The 14,277-nt window shown below is 39.7% G+C and overlaps 2 protein-coding genes across 3 annotated transcripts; both read right to left on the bottom strand.

Moving 5' to 3' along the window:
- Positions 1-75: 75 nt before the first annotated feature.
- Positions 76-6,256, bottom strand: LOC137128280 (major intrinsically disordered Notch2-binding receptor 1-like). The gene is made up of 4 exons (XM_067506147.1): positions 5,965-6,256; positions 3,232-5,233; positions 2,674-2,811; positions 76-2,348 (listed from the first exon to the last, which is right to left on the bottom strand). Exons 2-4 carry the CDS (start codon positions 5,224-5,226, stop codon positions 2,154-2,156), a joined length of 2,328 nt encoding a protein of 775 aa, XP_067362248.1. The 5' UTR covers positions 5,227-5,233; positions 5,965-6,256; the 3' UTR covers positions 76-2,153.
- Positions 6,257-6,845: 589 nt separating this feature from the next.
- On the bottom strand, positions 6,846-14,198 carry LOC137127378 (evC complex member EVC). 2 transcript variants are annotated; one of them, XM_067504271.1, is made up of 20 exons: positions 13,761-14,197; positions 13,548-13,661; positions 13,314-13,400; positions 12,902-13,113; positions 12,700-12,784; positions 12,497-12,595; positions 12,172-12,300; positions 11,872-12,033; positions 11,517-11,733; positions 11,070-11,218; positions 10,676-10,774; positions 10,287-10,499; positions 9,994-10,103; positions 9,585-9,786; positions 9,218-9,442; positions 8,975-9,110; positions 7,821-7,923; positions 7,588-7,714; positions 7,392-7,488; positions 6,846-7,308 (listed from the first exon to the last, which is right to left on the bottom strand). In XM_067504271.1, the coding sequence occupies exons 1-20, from the start codon at positions 13,938-13,940 to the stop codon at positions 7,181-7,183; spliced, it is 2,874 nt and encodes a 957-aa protein (XP_067360372.1). In that variant the 5' UTR covers positions 13,941-14,197; the 3' UTR covers positions 6,846-7,180. The 2 variants fall into 2 exon arrangements, 1 of the variants encoding a protein (XP_067360372.1); XR_010914416.1 differs by lacking the exon at positions 6,846-7,308 and having other exon boundaries at positions 7,588-7,709; positions 13,761-14,198.
- Between the last annotated feature and the right edge of the window lie 79 nt (positions 14,199-14,277).

Genomic DNA, 14,277 nt, shown 5'->3' with positions numbered 1-14,277 from the left:
AAAATATATAATCAAATTTGCAAGACAGGGCAACAAAGTTCAGAAGACTTTTTTTAATGTTATAAATGCATGCCAGTAACATAGTGCAACTATGTCTTCATTTATTATTATTCAGATCAGAAAACATATAAAGGGAAGATTACCACTTTGGTGAGTTCATTCATACAGGCAACACAAGTCAATGTACACCCCCATGATCACAGAAAGCTTAAGACCTGCACCTTATCTTCACAAGCAATTTAAGACATAGTTTACCTGAATAATGAGTTCACAGGGTTTTTAGCTGTCTGCCTAAAAGGTGCATGGATATTTTAACAACAAAGTCAAAATTTGATCAGTATATCCGCAGGAGTGAAAAAAGTATCAGAAGGCTCTCAAGCACAAAAGTTTCAAAGGGAGCACCTGCTTATTGTGCTGACTACAGGGTTAGTCACAGGCACCATTGAAAGGGTAATGGATCCACAAACAGCCTCATGGGGAATACTTGGCAGATATACATCTACTTAGGAGGATGCATTGAAGCAAAACACATCTTCATACATCCTGTGCATATTTGTGTACACAAACAAAAGTGAAGTTTGAAGGTCTGACCAAATAACACGAGCATTTTGATATTGTTTTTTTGACCTGACATTCATTGTTTCTGTGCACTTTGGTGTAGACCCCAAAAACAAAGAGAAGGGTTTAACTATTGTTGAGCAGAAACAACATAATCCATATCTACAGTAGCAAGTTAAGAGAGCGACAAAAATAACACAAATACCTAGAAAATGTTATTTAATACTTTAGCCCTGCAATAAACATTGGTATTGTGAAGTAACAATACTACATTTTTTTGAGAAGGTGTCAGGTGTGCATTTACAGTTTTACGTATGAGCTCAATCAACACATCTCTGGCAACAAAACAGAGCTTTACATAATAATAATAATTAAAAAAACTATTTTTGTGTTGGAGTTCATTACTTATAATGATAACCCTATATGAATTTAAAATTCTGGCACCAAAATTTAATTTAAAAAAGAAACGTCTTCTGTTAAGAGGATGTTTTTATAAAATGGAATGTCACAACACTGGCAAATTTACTTTCATCTGTCATCTGTGCATGGAATTTAGATAAATATGTTGTTACTAAGTGAGTCTGTAGGTTTGTGGAAAAGCTCTAGCCAAGTGAGTACAGTCAAAAGATAATGTGCCTAGGTGTGCTGCAAACATCCCATCAATTAAATTACAAGTGGTGTCTCCCACTTAGTGAGTGTTGACCGGAATAGGCTTCCTATTTCCTTCAGTGCTTCAGGCCAAAACATAAACAACTAAATTTTCTTATTCCACTTATTGAAATCTGACACTTGGTAAACACTTTGCCCCACAACCCAAATGTAGTCATGGTTTGATTAAACAGCTCATATTTTCCAGTTTTTTCAAAACAGAAATCTACACAAATATAATTTTATTGATTTAAAATTATTCACGCAGGAGATCTTGTTGGTAAAGGAGCAAAAGAAAAAAGAAAATACAAATGCTCCTGTCAACAGATTCCATTACAATTTATAACTGGAGAGCTGTTGGTAAAATTATTATCTGACATAGAATTGAAAAAAGCCCTATGGTGTTTGCAAGGGAACACCATCATGAGTCAGGCAGCACTTGAGACTGAAGCTGAATCACAATGCATTTGTTACAGTGTTGTTTCTTAAAACAAGAGCTGTCACTATATGGAAATAAAATGGAACTGTCAGGTTTGCATTGGCTCAGTGGTTTTAAAATATGGATTTATTATAGAATTATTTAAATTGTTCATTATTTTAATTAGTTCCTTTTGATTCCACCTGAATATATTAGAAACACAAATCATGTCAAATAAGTGGGTGAAAATATGTTTTAAATGCACAAAGAAGTAAATCAGTATGATTTCAAAGTAAGCTACTGTACAAATCGTGCTGCGTTACTGAAGTCTGCATGCAGAAACATGTAAGCAAGTAACATATGTTAATTGCCTACTGAGCCAGCTTTTGGGTCTTAGTGTCACAGTCTCTCATCTACTAATCTTCATGAGAATGATGTGCAAATACCTGGGCACAGCACAGACAGTAGCTTCCAAAAAAAAATAAGTAAAATAAAAATGGTCAACAACATGGGCCACCTGTGAGGGTCTTCATGAGCCCATCGTGCAAACAGGAATGACGATGATGAGAATGATTGTCACTGCAGTGGCAATGAGTGCAAGCAGTTTGCAGACCTTGGTCCGGTGCAGCCCAGCATCTTTACGCCAGAGTAGAGCATTGGAGCCTGGAGGGTAAACGTCATCTCTCCAGAACTCTATGTTGTTGGGGTTAAGAGACTCCTGGCCCTGGGGAATATGATGCAAGAGATCAGATATGAACCTATATCACCTGAAAACAAATCACGACCTAACATTTTTAAATCAGCTATACTCTATTTCTTGTCATGTTTTTGACACCTAATTGTATGACAAACCCCAGTTTCCTCGAGTCTGCATGAATGATGTAGTATAAAAGATAATGTATATCCTATATAAATAATAATATATTAAAAATAACAAATGCAGATATTTTCAGCAGATATATTTTTTAAACAAAACCATTGACTACAGGAAATAGAAAGTAAATAAATGTTTTGAAAACTGTGGCTTTTTAAAAGTCAACATTTCATACCTGTAAGTCTAAAGGGGAGCTTCGCACCTCTCTGTCATCTACAGTCCAGATGGGTCTTCCGATTAGCCCACCTGACACACTACTGCCTTCGTGGCGGAACAGTGATGGGTTAAACACTTGTCCCACCAGGTTGGATGACTGTTGGGAGAGAAGGTTAGTTGTGCTGATCTGCCTAGAAGCACAATGGGGTGAAACATACAGTAGGTTTTATGTGTGTTAACTTTACAAAACAAGAGGACTTTTATTTATATTTTCACGTCTACAGATGTGAAATTCAGGCAACATTGACCATATTACGTAACTATATATCGTCAATAAACATGCATATTAATTTAAATAGAGAAGCTGTGTTTTTGACCAAACATTATGTGTTGAAAAAAAGTTTTAAAAAATAACAAAAAAGTGGAATAAGCAACTAGATAATCAAATGTACCTATGCAGGCTTCTAATCTGATACGTTTTTGGGTTAAACAGCATAATCATATGCTCACAAAACAGCCTCCCATCAGACAATTACTTCGTAATGATCATAACATTTACACAGCAAAATGACTCTACCTTTCCAGCTTTTCCATGTAAATGTTGGGCATGTTTACTTTTCGAGAATGACACTGTCCAGTCTCTTGCGGAGTCTTGCAGAGAAACATTCACCTGTTTGGATTTAGGGGTGCTTTTCTCTTCAAGCTGGGTTTTGGAGGCACGATGAGTTGATGCATCCACCTTCCCTTCTTTCTCACCCTTAGAATCTGCCTGACCTTTGCTGCTTTCTCTTTGCTCCCCAGGAGTGTCCCATCGGCTCCAGTCCAGACTACTAGTGCTGGTCGCTGGAAAAAGATTACCAGATGCAGACAGAGGCTGAGGCTCTGATGACTCAGAAGGAGTTACAGGGTGGCTCATAAAAGAGGAGACACCACTAAGAGGCTCAAGCCACCGCCCGCCAGAGCCTTGTCCACCACTAACAACAGGCTGCTGGATCTTTTCATCCAGTCGCTGCAGAGCGGACAGCACTTGGGAAATCTCAGCTTTTACATCGTTCAGTGATTCCAGTTGTCTTTCTATCTGGCTCATACGGAGTAGAAGCTTACAGACACTGGCCTTCAGCCCATCGTCACTACTTTCCAGAGAGTGGAAAAGCCTTTGGAGCTGACCTAGACGACCACGTCTGGCCTCTGGGGTATCCTGGTTTATGGCCCCTGATCCATCGCTGGGGTGCAGGACTCCAGTGGATCCGCACATGCTAATGTCATCTAAGAAACGAAAAATGGCACTGATGTCATCCTCCCCAAACTCAGGGTCATCTAATGAGGTCATGAAGGAGAGGCGATCAGCATGGACCAGGCTACGTAGGCGCCGGGGGTCTGGTGGGTCTGTCTGGGTTCCTTGAGCCTTGACTCCATCACATCCACTTGGCAATCCACTATCCCCACTTTCACCTCCTGAGGACCCCAAATGGCTAATAGCAGGTGTTGATCTTCTTGGTTGTCCTTGTAATTCCATCCCCAGTCCAACAATGCCCAAGCCTATTTGGTCCTCTAGACTATGACTCTTGTTGCTCCAGATGGGCTTCTGGGTTCTGGGTGGCTGAAGGTGTCGAGGGGACCATTTTGACCCAGGTCCAAAATAAGTTGAATCCTGCAGGTCATCAAGGCTCTCATGTTTAGTAGCTTGCTGCTCTGGCGATTGGTGGACTGTCGTTGGTGATGGGTAAGGATTCGGGATAGTTTCAAAGCTGTGATTATCAAACCCTTTCTGCCCCTTGTTGGGACTGGGAGACTCACTGCTAACAGTCACCTGGGGTATTAGAGGTGGCTGATTGTGGAAATCCTTTCTGAAGACGTTTCTCTTCTGGTCGACAGATGATTCCTGTTCAGCTTCAAACACATCCATAGGTGCTGAATCTCCACTAGATTCACTGTCTGTCTCCAAAGGCAGGTAGATATTCTTCATGACCTCGCTGGGAATTTGACCACTAGGATACAAAAGTGTTGTGTGAGGCAGGTCAAAAGACACAGCCCTCGCCCTGATTGGAGGTGACGACACAAGTGAGATGGGATCTGGGGGAAGACTTGCTCGCTTGCGCACTGAGTAATTCGATTTTGGAAACAGCAAGTGCTGGCCGATAGGCCTGCCACCAGAGTCCGAGTGGGCACGTGCTCTTTCTCGACCAGAAATATTGAGCTGGTGGATTCCAGGCAGACTGGGGCCTGGGGACTGGTCAACAGGAAGGACTGTCTGGGCGCTCATTGGTTGGCTATCATCACCACCTGTCATCTGAATAAGATTGAAGATAGTTACAATGTCAGCAGCGACGCCTATCGGTGATAACCCTTGGCCTCTGGTAGTAACCCGGTCTCTAAAGAGAGTGGCTGGGAAACAGGGGTCATGGCTGGCAGCATCAAATAGCAAACTCCTGAGCTCGATAAGGTGCTCGAGATCAAATCGGCTGCTGACCATGCGACACAGGTCCTGAAATGTCAGCCACTGGCGCATATTAGCCAGTTCTTCTAGGATCCCCAATAGGACCCCAGGGTATTCCTGCTGCGGGTTAGACATAGTTGCTCTGTGGGGAAAACAGGGAAAAACACGTTTTATTTGAATAGCACCTTTGAAAAACATGACAAGTGTTTTACTGATTGTTTCAATCCATATGATGATTGAGATAGGGTATTTAAAAACATGCTATAGAAAAAGCTACAAAAGCAGAGTTAGAATTGTTTTAATATTTGTTTGCAAATGAGAATTATTATATATGTATAATATATGTGTGTGTGCGTTTAAGTTAAGTTTTTAGTAATAGCAGAAATAGCAGCAGTCATTTAGAAATAATTTTCATAGTCAGCATAGGGCAATATTAGACTTTTTCAGTTAAGAAGGCCGTCTGAGTGGGAATTTGGAAAGCGACCTTATTTTTGGGCCCTAAAATAACCGATCATCTGATCTGATGACGCCGTCGAACTGCGCAAATCTTTTACCTCATTAGACATTTTTATTACACTCATTTCTATTAACAGCTTGAGGGCATTCTGAATAAATGAATGAATTCAGGATAAATATACTAACTTTAATTGGATTGGAAACGATTTATAAATAAAAACGGCATGGACGCTTTGGATTAGACTACAGTTTATAATTTACAGTATATTGTCTAAAAAACGCGCAACAATCTGTAATACTCCAGTTTCGTGTTTGTGTGTAAGCTTGAACAATACCTATAATATGACAATGTGGAAATGAAAATTGAGTTGAATGAACATTTTACGCGGAGACGATGCTGAGACTATTTCTACTTACCTAAATCTATTGAAATAGAATTGCAGGCGCGCCTGTGTCCATCAACACTGACAAACAAAATCCAGGTTTACGCCAAAAGCGAGGCCATACTTCAAAAATACATTGTCACACTGCTTTCATGGGCTTCTCCCTTTGAAGCAGCGACTGGTCCACATCCCAGGCAGGAGAGGAGAAAATCAGAAATCAGGTCATCTTCCCACAAGTCCCTGCAGTCCTCTAAGGGACCTCAAAATACATCCAAACGGTTTCCCCTCACCACATATCTGTGACGACACATGCAAAGTCAATAGTAGTAAGCTCACACGTCTAATAGAAGCTATGGAGATACACGCTTGGCAGGTCACCTGTGTTCATCTGTGGGTCAACACCAGGAGCATATTTTCTTAGGTGCAATGTCAATAATTGGCTGTGTGTAAGCTGAGCATGGCAATAAAGGATAGAAAAAAATTGATGTTTGTTAATTGACACTAAATCTCCAAATTGTCAGTAGACCATAAGGTCTCGGGTAAATTGCCTGCGATTGCTGCATACACACAGCTGTCTGCCAGACTTCAGCCCTCCCAGACTTTTCACCACTACTCTGCATTATCATCCATAAAGATGTGTACTTAAAACCCCATTAGAGCAAGTGGAGGGCGAGGCTTTCATCACTGAGTAGTAGCACTCTGCTGCAATGAGAATGGACAGCTCTAATTCATCTGAAAGCTTGCTGAGTAGCACACCCAGCCCATGGACTCAGGAATCACCCGGAATCATTGCAGGGAAGGAGTCGTTGCATGATAAGAAAGATGTGCTTAGATATAGGATGATATAGGCTTGTAACATAGTTCTGTATGCCAAGTGAAACAGTACAAAAAGTGAATACGAATTCAAAAGTTGGTTAACTTTATATTTTATTAATATTTCATTTACCTGATGTCTATGGCCATTTATGACACAAATAAAGTAAAAACAAAGTCAATTTCTTTCATTATTGTAAGATTCTAACATGACCTCTTTTTGATGCAGAATTTGTATAAATAAGCACAATTACACTAGATGGTCTATTAAAAAATTAATTGGGAATTGAAAATACAAATACACCAATAGACAAATATAGGTATTACTTAGGAAGGCATCAACTATGAAAATAAGAAATTTCCTTTACAAAACATCATCACTGCATATGTAAACAGTACAGTTTGTCTGACAACTTCAATTCAGATGGAACTCTCAGTCATTTTTTCTTCTTTGGTTTTGATTTGACTACTGGAGTTACAATAGTTGGAGTCAGTGAGGGATTCAGTGCTGGATCCAATGCTGGGTTGAGGGCAAGTAGGTCCAAAATTCTAGTACTTTGATCGCCTGTTGAAATATAATATTATGAAGGACATGAGACAGAGAAGGGGGTAAAGCATGTCTTTATTTTCTGGATTAAGTTTGTTTACCTGTACTGTCCTCCTCACCGCTAGCATCTGGATCTGGACTGTGGAGTGAGACCCGAGCCAAAGCTGCCAGCTCAGTTATGAAGCTTTCTTCTGCCTCCTAATGGACACAGCAACACAGTGCTTACAAAATACCACTGTTATTCGTAAATATACACCTACGCACCCACAGTGAAGTACAGACATGAAGCATACTAACCAACAACTCTCCTTTTATCCTTTCTATGATTTGATCTTGGTCTACCTTCCTCTGCCTCAGCTCCTCATATATCATCTCTTGGTCCAGATCATGCTGCTCCAACACTTTCTTTTTGTGAAATTCTACTCTAATATCCAAGACATCAAACAAAACCCACAAATGATTGCCTTTGATTATGAAGAAATTAAATGGGTAGTCTTTAATAAATTACAAGCACTTTCACATTATCTTACCTCTGTTGAAACTCAGCAGAGGTGGGTTTTTTGCCCCAGTTCATCAGCTCCTTGTGCAAGGCTCTGTTCAGTTGAGTGCCACTCTCTTGCCTATGTATCACAGCTGGAGATACAATACAGTTAAAAACTGTTAAAACACATTACATTGGGGATATATACATTATGTCAGAGACACCTAAGAGAATATTAATTATAAAGTGTGTGCTAGAGAATGTGTAGCACTAACATTTGAAAGTGGAAGGTGCATGCTACCTCAGCAGTGTTGCCCTGTAAGGAGAAAGGATTTTGGAGCTCCCTATGACCAATTGACAGAAGAATTTAGATGTGCAAAAACAAGGCTGGAATCAAGAGACAGCAGTGTGATGTGCAGTGCTAACAGTCTCACCAGGAAGGAAGTGGGAGCTTTGGGAGGCAGTTTTACAGGCTTAGACAGCAATGAGAAATGAAAGCATTGTAGGGCAGGTGCAGCATAGGTGAGTTGGGTTTTGTCTAAGCATGTCACAGCCTACTAGCTTAAAGAAGCTGGTTGTAGAGGAGAATCAGAGAAAGGCGAGAAGAGATGTGTTTACCAAGGCAAAGATAGGTAAGTGCAGAATTTGTAGTGTTACATTTTAAGACTTTAAAAAGAATCATGTATAATGTGTTACTTTTAGAACGTGGTTTTCTTGGTTTAATTTATACAGTGGCTCAGGCAGTGTGTTGAATAGCATTTAGCAGAGGCTATTGATAAGACTTCTCGAATTGTATATGGTTGCTGGAAAACTGACTGGGCTTTGTTCTTGACTGTAGTAGCCTACTAAGCCAGTTGGACATGCCAATGGAGATTTATGCAAAGGCAGCAATCTGTGAGGCCCAGTGAATGGTCAGAACATAATTTAAACATGAATATTACACTTCCGTAGGAATGCCTCCCCAACTTGCAGTACATTTGATAATAATGATGAGTGATTTTCCTATGATATACGAGTGAAATATAGCAATTATGGCATCAGACAGTCAACACCTAATGGTCTCTGGAGGTTCTCAGTCACCCAGGAAAACCCAGAAAATCACATTATGGATTTACCACCTAATACATACATTTTTGACAAAAGAGTATATTCTAAAATAAAAAGATTTATGGCAATGCATGTGTATTAGAATTGGGAACTCACCTTGTTTTATGTTTGACTCATCCTGCCGTAGTTTTTTTGTAATGTCCTGTAGGTGGGAATAGTATTTTTGGACCAATGCAATAAGTGAATCTTTGGTCACGTACACACTCTCCGTCGCAGCCTGTATCAGACGATGCTAATAAAGGGGAAAAAAATTGAGTTACATTTACAAGACAAACTAATCTTTAAAACAGAATACATGAATTTGAGATTAATTTATGTGAGATTAGTTGAGAAACCTACCCTCAAGCCATGGTCTGGTTTTGGAGAAGTCTGCAACTCAGAGGGCAGGGCCTCAATCATTTGATAGATAGCATGGCTGAGGGCATTGCCAATCACCATCTGTGCATGGCTCTGAAGAAGCTCTATCCCTGTTTCCAGTTCAGAGAGGAACTCCTGCTGGAAGCTATGGCTCACCAGCTGACTCTCTGGGCCTAGAAGCCTCTCTGCTAGGCTGGCACTGCTATTCTGTCATTAAGTAAAACAATTTTCAACATGAGCCATTACATTAGATAGGTGATTAGGACGTGTTACAGTGTTAAGCAGTGGTTTGCATTTTGTTTTTGTTTTGAGCTACATAAGACATTAATAAAAGCATACATTTCCCCACCTTGAGCACTGAATTGACACAGGACTGGCTTTTACTCAGATCTTCCATTACCAGAGCTCTGAAATCAGTCTGAGAGAGCACCTTCAGCTTAGACAGCCTCATCTCTTTTAGCAAGTGCAGACAGAAGTGTCTGACCACAAAGTGTCTCAGCATTGCCACCAACAGGTGCTCATGTTTCTTCTCCATCAGTCTCCCTACTTGGCTGAGAGACAGATCATATTACATTTTTTTCCCGAGTAACTCATAAAAATTGATTTAGATACTGGATAAGTGGATATGGCCACATAGAATACAACTATCTTGTAAATCAGTTCCTAGAGCAAATTTAATTTTTGTTGACATTAGGTAATTATTTATACACTCAGTATGTAATAAGTACTTTCTGATAGGTTTTTAGCTACACACTCACCTGTTGAGTGTATAACTCTGTCTGGCCACCATAGTTCTGAGGATTTTAATCTGTTGTTCATTCAGATGTGTGAGACAGGCCTGTACTAGAGCCATTTCCTCTCTCCACATCTACAGAAAAGAAGCTCAAATAATGAAAAACATTCCGAACCATTGGCATCAGTATAACTGCAGTAGAATTACAATAAACTTTTGCAGATTTAAGAGATACTTTTTCAAATTAATCTGCAATACTGAAGAAATCAAGCTAGAGATGTTAATAAAAAGGTCTCTGATCCATCGCGTTGTGTCTACCTGACCATCTTTATCCAGCTGAGCCCTCATGTCTTCTAGTTGCACCTTAATAGTGCACTCTGCCCGCTGCAGCTCTGTAGCCAACTTCTGCTCCAGATCCAACCACAGCTTCTCACAGCATTCAGCTGACAGCTTTGACTGGGCAAGGACAGAGGTGAGAAAGATGTCCTTGGCACGCTCTCCGATCCTCTTTGACCAGGAGCTAAAAAGTTTCTAAAGGCATTAGAAGAATATTTAAAAAGGAATATTGCTTTGTCTACACATGATGTGTTTACACCATTATTTGCCTATATCCTCCTATTTGAATAAAATAACAATGTATTGGTTTCCATTTTATGCTATATGCACAAATATTCACCAAAACCACAAACAAGCATTTCAGCTCCTACCCTCCAAAGGTCACAGAGGGCTTCAGCCACCCTGTTTTCCTGCTCCAGCTCCAAGTCAGACATCTGCTGTCTTTGGGTAATCAGCAGCTCCTGGTACCCCTGAAATGAAAGGCTATAGCTCAGATTTAGGAAACAGATTTACATGGGCCCTCTGTTTTTCTTTCTTGACCATCTTTTTGTGTCCCCCAATATAGGCAACTACTAAAAACATAAAGTTAAGAATAGAGAGAAAACTTAAAGAACCACCATAAACAACATTATCACGCTTCAAAGTTATTTCCTGTGCAATGATAACCTGTCACAAATTAAATTAGTTGCTTGTCCTATTCACAGTATTAAGGTAACTGTAACTCCTGATGGACACATTGATGTAATGGAGGGAAAACATTCAGACCTTGGTGAGCTGTTGTATGTCACTGTTGGGTTGTCTCAGTTCCAAGGCACGGTTCTTATCCTTTGTCTGTTTCCTCTGAAGCCTTTTCTTCTTGGACTCTATTTTGCTGCATTCATCATCCACCAACTCTTTTGTTCTTCTCATGCACTCTGGATCATAAACAGATGAGTTGGACTAGTTGCATATTAGCAAAATATTTGCAAGCATGTATTTGTTTAAGTTCCCATTGACTTTCACTTGCCCTTATTTAAGGAGCTAAGATGATTCCCAGAAAACAGTCTATTTTGAGACAGTACATAACTTAAGTTAAAAAGTAGGTTAGACTTTGTCCAATGCTACCTGCTAACAGAAACTAGTTGAGTATAATATAAGACACACATTTGACACACATCATCACCTTAGACGAAAAACCGAAAACAAAAAACCTTTTCACTTCAAGCATTTTACCATCAATGTACTCCTGAAAGCCTTCTATCAGAGTCACTTGAACTTCTGAAAGTATCTTTTCCATCTGGCTAAAGGTCAGTACTTCATCACTTGTCAGCTGCTCCACTGTTGTTGCTAACAAGCCCTGTCTGAGAGATACCTCCTGCCTTAGCAAAGCAGGTTGGGAATGAAGAAGCCCTGTCAACTCCTCCCACCAAAGCATTTTTTGCTGGATCCTCTACACGAAATGAAAAAATACACACAGTATTCAGTCATTAGAATTTTGTAATTTCTAGTCAACTTATGCTATTTGAATGGACTAGAACTTAAACAGTATGGATGAATGGTCTTTCAACATAAACTCATATTGCTTTACCTTTAGATCTGATTGTTGTGTGTTCACCAGGTGTTTCTCTACTAACAAAATAGTCTGAATGAGAGAGAGAATCACATCCTGGGCTTCATCTGGAGAGAAAATGCTGGAGTTCTTTAGCAGATGCTGACACAAATCCTCCACCTGTTTGCTGAAACCTTTGGACTGTGAAGGGAAAAGGGCATGAGTTGTCCCTTCAGTTGAAACTGTGTAAACAAATGTGGTCTAATTAACTCTTTATAGAATTAGTTTTAGTGCAACTGTTAAATCATTTGCTTTATGGGTTTCTGCTTTTACATTTACCATTTGAAGGCCACGTTCAAGGAGATCTTTCTGCGCTCTCTCAATCTCCTCCAATGTACAGGGACCATCCTCATTTTTCTCACCCTCAGTGTAGCCTATTAGCAACTGTTTCTTCAATTCATTCAGTTTCTAAAACATGTTATAGCATAAACTTTTGAATTAGGTTTTAAAGCTGGATGTCAGTGTTTTTATTTATAATCAATCAAGCAATGCAAAAACTGTGTAATTTGTGTGTACAATAGAAAAAAAAGACACTTTTAGCATAACATGAGAGTATGTAATACATTCGAAAATCCATTTCTCAGTAACAGACCTTTGGCATTACCTTTTCTTGTGTTTGGAAAATATTCTTGGAAAAGTCTGCATCATTTTTGTCTTTTGGAAACCGGCAGTTGAAGATTATCTTCAGTATTTGAAGAAACATCTATAGCAGCAATAAGCACATAACACAAAAACAGACGTTTGTCATGATTTAAGAAATACTTCAATATCTACATGATTGATATAAAACAAATGACAAATACTTACCAGGTATTTTTCTTCCTGAAGCTGAAAGCAATGCTGCTGTATATCCTGCAAGGCCAAACAGTAAAGGCTGATCCTACCTTCATAACTGAAGAGATACAAAAAATGTTATTTCTTCCAGCAAAGCCAGGTTTGTCCATACTATACATACTGTAAGATGTATGTAAGGTGTATGGCTTTACATTTATAAACTAGCGGTCCCTACCCTGGTTGTGTCAAAGTTTGAGGGTAGTTTGATACCCTGGTGAAGCTCTGGTTCTGCAGGCTCTTGGGGACCAGAGAGGAGGAGATAAACTGACTGCTGTCATCATTTTCTTGCTCCTGACTTACAGTCTCACCGTTAGTGGAGGAGGATGACTCTGCTGGCAACTTTGTGTGCTCATGCAGTGATGGGTTGGATGCTCCATCTGCTAAAGGCTGACAGTGGAATGTTAGCAACTTTAAGACTTTACTGTTATTTCATCTGTCAATTCTGCAACATAATGTAGTAAGTGAAGTATCCATAATACAACTGACTGCAACAGAAATATGTTGTAAAATATGCAGGTTAACAAAACATGTAAGCCTTTGTTTCATTAATTTTGCAAGTTTATTAACTTTTTTTAGTTTAGACTTACTCTGTATTTTTGGTTGATAGGATAAACCACCTTTGCTCTAGATGCAAATGCAGCCACATCACTTTTCATGGGTGGCTGCTTCTTCTCCTGGTCAATGAGTAAAGAGACTTTTAATGAAGCACAAGTGATTACAGATTACAGTTACAGGTGGATCTAATATCATCACAATCTAATCACAATCGACCAGTATAACCCTAAAATGTGTTTCATAGTGTATATTAAAGAGCGTATTACTTTATCGTTAGTTATGCCAATGGGAGCCTCCTTTCTGCTGTTGCTGACACAGTCACTGTGGTTGTTGTCCAGTTCTCTATCATCAGGATCAAGCAGCCTCCTGGCATTGTAACCCTATCAATTTGATACAATACCCGAAGCTAAATACATATGAAAAATGACCAAGAAACAGAGGTAAATGGATGGGGGAAGAGATCTGTTACACACACTTACTTGTCTCGTCAACAGCAAAGGCTTCAGGCAGAAGACATATAAAAGAACAGCAGCAACTATTCCCGACAGTCCTCCACACACTGTGGCCAGTGTTAACAGCCCTGGGTTTATGTGTAGCGACTCGGGAAAACTAACTAAAACATCACTGTCGCATCCCGCTTCGTGTCCCTGACCTGCCATCTCCTAGCGTCTCGGCAGCAAAACCGTGAATGTTAACATTTTGCTGCACAGGGTTTGAAACAATAAGCAACATTTAACGTTAAGGGTAACCAAAACTTCGCTTCTTTCGGCTCAAGATACGATTGTTTGTTCACACATATTTCCAATGATTTGTCACTCCAATTGTTAAGACCTGGAATAAAAACTCGATTTCAACAAAACCCTTTCTCGTAAAAACACTGTGAACATTTTGTCAAACACGGGTGGGTTAACACAGCCGGAAACTAGGTGTATGTGCCTTCAAATTTAAGATACAACAATAATCCATAGTTTAAAATGACGGAGATTCCCACATTAA

This window comes from Channa argus, chromosome 5 (assembly GCF_033026475.1).
Source record: "Channa argus isolate prfri chromosome 5, Channa argus male v1.0, whole genome shotgun sequence".
NCBI classification, from domain to species: domain Eukaryota; kingdom Metazoa; phylum Chordata; class Actinopteri; order Anabantiformes; family Channidae; genus Channa; species Channa argus.
This window is presented reverse-complemented; position numbering and strand designations above follow the sequence as displayed.